This window comes from Limulus polyphemus, unplaced genomic scaffold, assembly GCF_000517525.1.
Source record: "Limulus polyphemus unplaced genomic scaffold, Limulus_polyphemus-2.1.2 Scaffold23, whole genome shotgun sequence".
NCBI lineage: Eukaryota > Metazoa > Arthropoda > Merostomata > Xiphosura > Limulidae > Limulus > Limulus polyphemus.
The window spans coordinates 150771-159395 of record NW_013665633.1 but is presented as its reverse complement, the minus strand read 5'-3'; the positions used below and the strand labels follow the sequence as shown (position 1 = coordinate 159395).

At 32.2% G+C, this 8625-nt stretch overlaps 1 protein-coding gene across 4 annotated transcripts in view; it reads right to left on the bottom strand.

Moving 5' to 3' along the window:
* The window catches only part of LOC106458452 (fat-like cadherin-related tumor suppressor homolog), a 171380-nt gene that overhangs the window by 24982 nt on the left and 137773 nt on the right, over positions 1-8625 (bottom strand). For all 4 annotated transcript variants that reach the window (XM_022384954.1, XM_022384974.1, XM_022384960.1 and 1 more), the window contains 3 exons: positions 4366-5429; positions 2054-2207; positions 1037-1276 (listed from right to left, as the gene is read on the bottom strand). In XM_022384954.1, the coding sequence (XP_022240662.1) occupies positions 1037-1276; positions 2054-2207; positions 4366-5429 (1458 nt within the window). The remainder of the gene's footprint in view (positions 1-1036; positions 1277-2053; positions 2208-4365; positions 5430-8625) is intronic.

Below are 8625 nucleotides of genomic sequence, written 5' to 3'. Positions count from 1 at the left end.
TAGTTATAGTTAAACTTATAGTTAAAGTTTTCTTTATTACCCATTCAAGCCGTCTCCAGCCATTATTAGTCTGAGTAGGTTATACTGAAAACAATGTCTAAGAATCATTAACTGAGCAGTTAGCCTCAAAAGTATATAAACACTGCAAATCTATCCCCACTAACTACTCACTTTAAGTATGGGTGAGTTACATTTAATTCTGAGTCACTAAATCAACACTCTTTGATTCTGAATCATCCTGATAACGCTGTATCCCAATTGCATATCTATACAGTTTAAACTGATTGTTTGTCAAGTTATCCTATTGGGGATTACTTTTCCACAAAATCATTGTTTAACTAATGTTTATGTAAAAAAAAAAATCTACAAAAATAATGTTCTATTGACCAAACTTGTCACATGTTTAAAATTAAGAATATTATATAAATAGTTAAATTAGAAAATAAAAATTTTTGCTAAAAGAAATACATAGTACTATTACACAGTCAATAACATTGCTTGATGTAAAACCAATCATCAGAAGATTAATGTACTCAACAGAAATTTGCAACAACCTCATTTACCATAGACTGATCACATAGCAACTAGAAATATAGGTTCAAGATCAAGCAAACAAGTTTGACACAAGTTTAGCAAACATGATAAAAATCTCCCAATAAAAGGCTTAAATATTTTTTGTATGCCTATATAAATGAAAACATTAATGAGGAAGCATAAGATACATGCTTAATTATGAGTCATTTAAAGTTTGTAGTGCAAACTGGAGAGTAGTATTCATTGTTAAAATAAAACAAAAAACAAAACACATCCTATTATTCCAAAAAACATAGTTGTTTTTACTTAAACCAATGTTTCGCCATTACAGCTTCACTGGGGCAAACAAGACACTTGCTAATTGTTAGCAAACATCTTGTTTGCCTCAATGAAGCCATAATGGCAAAACATTGGAGTAATACTCCAATGTTTTATTTAATTTTTTTATACATGATTAATCACAAAAAAATCATTAGATACAGAAAATTACTAGCATTTTTACCCAAGTCTTTATCCATAGCATGTACTTTGGTGACTAATGTGCCAACTTTGGAATCTTCAGGGATTGTTACAGTGTAAACTTCAGCTGCAAAATCTGGAGGGTTATCATTCACATCACTCAGGAAAATTTCAACTGTACTAGTGCATTCCCACTCTTGTTTGTTTTTGTCTTGCACATGAGCAATAAGAAAGTATCGAGGTTGGTGCTCTCTGTCAAGTGGCTTATCAGTTTTCAAAATACCTAATTAAAATGATTGTTTGATTAATCAGCTTAACAAAAACAAAAATTTATAATGAGATTCACCTATTTTAAAGGTTTAGAAAAGTAAACCTTACTTGATAACAGTAAGAAGTCTGAACTAAAAAAAAAAGAGAGTAAATACACCATTTGTCCTAGTTAGATATAATATGTGAAATAAACTTGTACTGTTCTCAAAACTGAACACATTAATAGGAAGACAGAAGTTTTTCTGAAGTGCAAATAACACAGTTTTGCAGAAATAAATTAACTCTTTCAGTTGCCATATGGTAACTCTAACAAAGAGGTTTTCTGTTATTATTATAATGCTTTTGCTAAACTTTCTGATTTTTCTACAACAGTAGCTTAAACTTTGATATATCATTCATTTTTTAATTGAGGGAGAACATCTAACATCGAAATTTCAAACTCATTTATATAAAAGACTGTACAAATTCATTGTTTTGAGTTTTGATAAAATAAACAATTAAGATAACGTATTATCTGGTAATCTACATTAATAAAAAATTACTGACAGTTTGCCACACAATTCAATTATTCAGGTAATAGAATTTCAAAGTAACAAAATGGTTTACTATGACATTCATAAATATTATGTTAAAAACATATAATGAAAAATTATACAAAAAGTGGTATACATAAAAACATATTTCTTTATCAATAAAAAATCAATTCAACGAGGTGAGCTTTACAAGAAGGCAAGTTATCTTTAATTATGCAATTCCTTTAGAATAATTTCTTTTAGAATTCTTTCTTTACCTGATGTTGGGTTGATAAAAAAATCCTCACTTCCTTCCCCAGTGAGGAAGTAATACAGTTTAGAGTTTCTGTCTTCATCTTTATCTGTTGCTTTCACTGTCAAGATGTAGGTCTGAGGTTCAATGCTTTCTGATACCAGTTCTGTGTACTTAGACTTAACAACAAAAAAAAAACAGTAAACCTTATTATTAAAATTTGTTTTAGATTCTTAGAAGTTATAGTCTTATTAAAAAAGTGCTCAATGTTCCAGATCAAAATGAAATAAAATGTTGTAACAACAAAATTATATACTGTCACAAAGAATGAAAATTATATATATATATAAAAAAATCAGGGATAAAATCTTATATCTTAAAAGTCTTTTAAACATTAATAGCTCCATATTATGGGTAAGAAAGTGGAAAGTGTATTTAGGTAAAATCTATATATTAAGAAATATTACCTGAATGTAAAAGTCTTGTAAACAATTGCATTAATCATTTGGATATAACTACATTCAATAAACTGAATAAAATAATGCAATCATCCAAAGAACAATTAAATAGCTTTTATTTTTCTTTGGAGACTGACAAATGATACAACCTAGTGGCCACAAAAATGGCTATTTTGGCTGGCCAAGCTTTTACCTTCCAAAATTTTAACTTTAAGGTGTTTAATTAAGCTTTTTATATACATAATAACATATGCACAAAATATTTCAAATTACAATCATGAAATCTAGTTTCTAGTAAAAATCAGAAACATCATCTTGAAGGGTTAGTATTTCTACCTTTTTAACTATCATTTTGCTGATAAATTACTTAATTAATACAACTTTTGATAACATCGGAAGTTAAATGTGGCATTTCTTTACATGAGTAACCAGAAGTAAAATCCAACATCATGTAGTATAAGATATGATAACTGTAAAAAAGCATGTCACTAAATCAGAAGCTTAAATAGTTAAGATTCAAAATATCCCATAAATTAAATATCAAAACAACAGATGTACATCAGTGACATACCTATTTGAAGGTGGTTGCAGCAATATTAGTAAGTGAACTACCTAGAAAAGATGCAGCCAAAAACTAATTACAGTTTACTGAGGATCATAAAAATGGAAAGCATGAATAAACCAATGCAATATAAAATGACAAATGGAAACTGTAGGAAAGTTTTTATCTGGGAACTTGATCATTAGAAAGTCAAACACGAGTGTGGAAATAAAACAGAGAAGCAGGAATGGGTGATACCGTCAGAATCGATGGTATTATGAATAAAAGTATCACAGTATCCTGGTTTGTCATGCACTGACCAATGAAGAATGATTTTTGAATGACCCTGGCTTTGAACTTCAAATGGAAAATTATACAAAATATATTGCCCTGCTGAATAAGAGGTATTCAATGAAAGAAAGTGCTAGTGATTTAAAGGTTACAAAACAGCTACTTAAAGATCTCAATTTTAATCTAACCAAAGATTTATAGCACCAGTTAAAGAATAATGTCACAAAAGAAAAGCCTGTTCATATATGACAATTTTGGGAGAATATAGCAAAAATGAAGGAAATACCACTCGACAGTCTGAAAAACAACTGGTAGCATCCTTGTCTGACTGATGCAACATTACAGTTAAAGCTACAGGTAGACCTGCTAAATATTGATTACTCAGTTTTTCATGTTCCAGAGTAAAGTCCTTATGCCTATTATTATAATACTGAGTATAAATATCGCATTTAAGCCAAAACAGCTTTCTTCAAAACTTGGGCTCAGGCTTGTAATGGATGCTGTATTAACAATATCCTAAAATGTGTGTAAAAAAAAAAAAAAGATTATACATAGTAGCATAGCGTGAAAGTAAGTACTTCTTTCACCTCATTTTGCTTGTTATTGAAAAATTCTGAAAGGCTCCGAGTATAATGAATTATAAAATTGTAGCTTCTATTACACCTAAGTCTGAAATTGTATCAAATATGATAAAATGTCATCTTAATGCAAAAAGTAAAAATGTGACAAAATATGGTTTAGCAAGCATAACATAGGCTATGGTTGTTCATTAATGAAATACAATAATTCCAGTAGAGAACATAACATACATGAAAAGGAATTGAAGCTGAAGTTTGCAGATCATACAAGTGATGTTTAAGCAAAGCCAGGATAATGGTTATGGTAGAGGTAAAGTATCATTTTAATTCCAAAAATAACTCATAAAAAAAAAAGAATATCTTTCATTTCTTTTCTAACATTAAATTTACTTAAAGCATTCATACTAGTTTTGCATATCATAACTAACTAAATCAACAAATTTCTGAACACACTTTCATTAATACTTACTGTATGACAAACAGGAGGATTATCATTAGCATCTAAAACCTCAACAGCAACAGCAGTAGTTGACACAAATCTTCCATCAGTAACGGTGACTGTTAGTTTGTAGTTTGGTATTTGTTCTCGATCCAGAGGCTTGTTCACATATATTTCACCAACTGTACTGACTTGGAAGCAATCCTGTGGATTACCACTGGTGATATAAAACTGTAGATCATCACTGGCATCACTATCTGGATCATCAACTTCTAATACAATTATAATAGTCCCTGCCAAAGCATCTTCAAAGATGGAGCTTTCATAGTAGCTACGTTTAAACACAGGTGGGTTATCATTGTAGTCTTTAACATCAACATAAACCATTGTCTGTGAAGACAGCTGTGGAGAGCCATTGTCATGTACAATCACAGAGAAGTTGTACCATGGTACACTTTCATAATCCAGGGGTGCCTTAGTGGTAATCCAGCCTTCATTAGGATCCAAGTCAAAAAACTTGGTAATATCTTCAGCATTAGTACCAAATGAAAATACAATTTCAGCACTATTAGAGATATCAAGGTCATAAGCTACCACTCTAGTCACGGTATACCCTTCTTCAACATTCTCTGCAGCTGTTACATGGTAAGGACTTGACTCAAACACTGGATTGTTATCATTTTCGTCCATCAAAATAATGCTTACATCTGTATATGATGCCAGCTGGGGCTGAGATTTAGATTCCACTCGAATAGTCAGATTATAGGTTTCTCTATCTTCTCTGTCTAGACTTGCAACCTGCATAATATGACCTTGGTTGTCAATACTGAAGCCTGATAAGTAGAGGTGAGCATCTGACTCTTCATTTGTTGGTGCAAAAGAATAAGTAACCTCTTCAGGATAAACAATACTTAGTGTTGCAATTATTTTACCAATTTCTGATTTTTCATTCAGGAAAAATTCATAGTTAAATTCCTCAAACTGTGGAGCTTCTTGACTTGGACTTTTAATGTGAATACTAACTGGAACTTCAGTCTGCTGTCGTGGAAAACCTCTATCTTTGGCTTGGATAAAAAACTGATATACACTGTTTTCTGTAATATTAAATAAAACAAATGTTCATATAGCTGAAACTTTTCTGTAAACCTCACACTTGTTTAAACAACTTTATTACAATTTAGATTTTAAAAAACAGAATTTTATAACCAGGTGTTTCAGTTACGCACCTTTCTCAAAGGACCATTGTACAGAGGCTCTTTCAGAACAAGCCAAACATACTTCAAGTTGCACAATAACTGCTCAAAAATGAAGAGACATAAAAATTTTCTCATTTAATTCTGAATACATATCCATATCCTTGTTAACACAGAAATATGACTGTAAGTTTAAAAATACCATTATCCACCAAACACAAGCATACAATTTAACATTAATTAAGCAAATTGAAGAGAATTTTAAGTATTGGTATGAAACCAATTGCTTCATTGAACCCTTTTTCAATAATTAATGTTATCTTTATGGCCATTCAAAGAAACAGAGAATCAAACTACTGAATTGTATGGTAAGTGCATGGTAAGTGTGAAGAAACCAAAGTTTTGCTGGTCAAGGATACTCCATGTTTCAGTAGCAGTTGTATGCAAAATACTGAAAGGGTACATAAAACTCAGGATATGTTATTTATGAGATAGATGATAATTTAGCACTGGTCTTGCAATTTACCTTGCTGTGAATAAAGGTAGGAATGTTACCTCAAAAACAGTAATGTATACACTAACATAAGGTGGTCTCAGTGTAGTTAATTGAAATTTTCTCCTGAAAAAGAGGTAACCAAACACTGAACCTAAAACAGTGGAATGAGTAAAGCCAGAAACACAATATCCTTACAGATGAAACTAAGCTCGAGTTGTTTGACAACAATTAGTAATAGAGAAGTTAACATTTTACTAATCTGAAAACGTATTTCCAATAGATACCTTCACACACAGAAAAAACAAGAAAGGATTAACAAAGTAGTCTATTCATTTGGCATCCTGCAAAACAAAATGCAGGTGTGAGAGGAGTTCTCCCAAGAAGGGGTCAGAAGTCAATCATGCATAACAATGGAAACACAGCTACATGGCTCAATGAAAGATATAAAGAGACAGGTGGGTTTCTGCAGGGTTAGATCCACCAAGATAGTCACCAACAAGACAAGTGATAACCTTGATATCGGAAAGAGGGAGGATTGGAAGCAAAGGAAGGCTGGGGAGGTTTGTTTATTTGTTGTTGAGCACAAAGCTACACAATGGGCTATCTGTGCTCTGGTACAATAGGTATTGAAACAAAGTTTTGTTTTTAGCATCATAAACCTTTAGACTTACTGCTGAGGCACTTGGGAAGGAAGGGAAATGGAGATACAGCAGGTCTAAAAACAAGAATAGAAAGGCAAGGTTGTGAAGGATGAGAAATCATAGTGTACAACAAGGACAGGTGTTGGACCACCTCAGTCTGGGTCTCCAGTGAGACAGGAACAATCCTGATGATTTTTGGACAAAATAAAAATAGAGCCCAATGAAGACCTTGGGTAGAAGTGTGAGAGAGGTGTACATTAGGTAGGAGAGAAATGCATCCCAACAACAGAGAAACTGAGTAACAAGTGGTAGATCAGAAGTACTACTGATTAATGCAGTGAAAAGAGGAGAACAAACTTCTCCAAAAAACACTTTTAGGAGTACAGTGAAGTTAAGTGATGAGAAGTAATGTAGGATGGTGGTAAATAAGAGAAAAAAATGTGAAAATTGGACACCAGTAAAGTAAACAGAGGTAAAGACTAGGAATTGAGTAATGGAAATGAAGAATGGCTGTAAGCTGGGAGAAAAGAGGCAAGTAAATGAGGAGGACATGATATGGTAGTACAGGTATAGAGTTATTCAAAAAACAAGCCAGCATGGACCATAAAATCAGTTGAAATATGAAAAATAAAGCAGTCCTGAATATGGGTTACATGAAGTAAAGCATGGGAAGAATAAGAAGGCAAGGGGAAAGAGAAAGAAAGGAACATACCTGAAAATTCATGTCAAGGAAGAGAGTAGTAGGGTGAGGACACTCTTCCACAAAGAATACTGTGCCTAGAACTAAACCTTGTGGGAGAAATAGCCAGGCAAATCATTATCATCTCATCCAATTAGATAGAAGGACCATCAGCCAAACAGATGGGAGAAAAAGACCCAGCATGCATGAAGGAACTGAAAACATATCAAGCAATGGCCTTCATGTCCTCCATAGACAATGATCTCCCCAGTAAACAAAGGTCTCATATTAGGAGTATCATCACTAATACTGGATAAAGTGGAAGTTACCATCATTTACGAATTCAAAGTCGATTTTCATTTAGTAATAAAGGAAATCAGTAAAACTTTGAATGAAGATCAAGTTTCATAAATCATAGCAAATCTCACGTAACTGATTAATAAGTTTAAAACATGTCCATTCTAGACAATGCTGAGGAAAAAAAAATGAAGTTATCTCAAGTGTCAGCTGAAATGGGCTCATATGAAAAGTGAGAGGGTTAAAAGACAATTAAACAACTTGCCTGAATTATGGAAATAAGGCAAGACATTTGAAACAATATTCCAAAATTCATACATTGATAAACTGTATGACAGCATGAAAACATGGTGTAATGCTATGTGTGAAGCAAAGGGTTCAGATAAAAAACACAAGTATAATGCACAAATTATTCACTTTTAATTTTATGTGATAAAGTTTTTATCATTAATAAATTCATCATCTAGTTGCAAATACTCATTATTTGCAACTCTAAATGTGTATCAGTTTTCATAATTATTCAACAGAAAAACATCATATAGTATTATGTGATATGGTTGTGCTTTACACACAAACATATATATAAATGTACAAAACATGCCCAAAAAAAATTTAATTGAAGATGCTGCATAAATTAAAAGGTTCTCCAGGGTACAGGCTATAAAGTAGGATATAAAACCCAGGGCACATTTTATATCCCAAATTATAGCCTGTACCCTGCGAATCCTTTTAATTTATGCAGCATCTTTAATTTTTTTTTTGTTTAGGCTTGTTTTTTTTCATTTAAATGTCATTTATCACAGGTTTGGATTTCCTGTTTTAAACACAGTCCTTCCTTTTGATTTATCCCCCTTCAGTGGCACAGCAGTATGTTTGCGGACTTATACCACTAGAAACTGGGTTTTTGATACCTGTGATGGGCAGAGCACAGATAGCCCTTCAAATAACAAAATAGTGTTCTCAAATTTACTTCGTATTTTAATA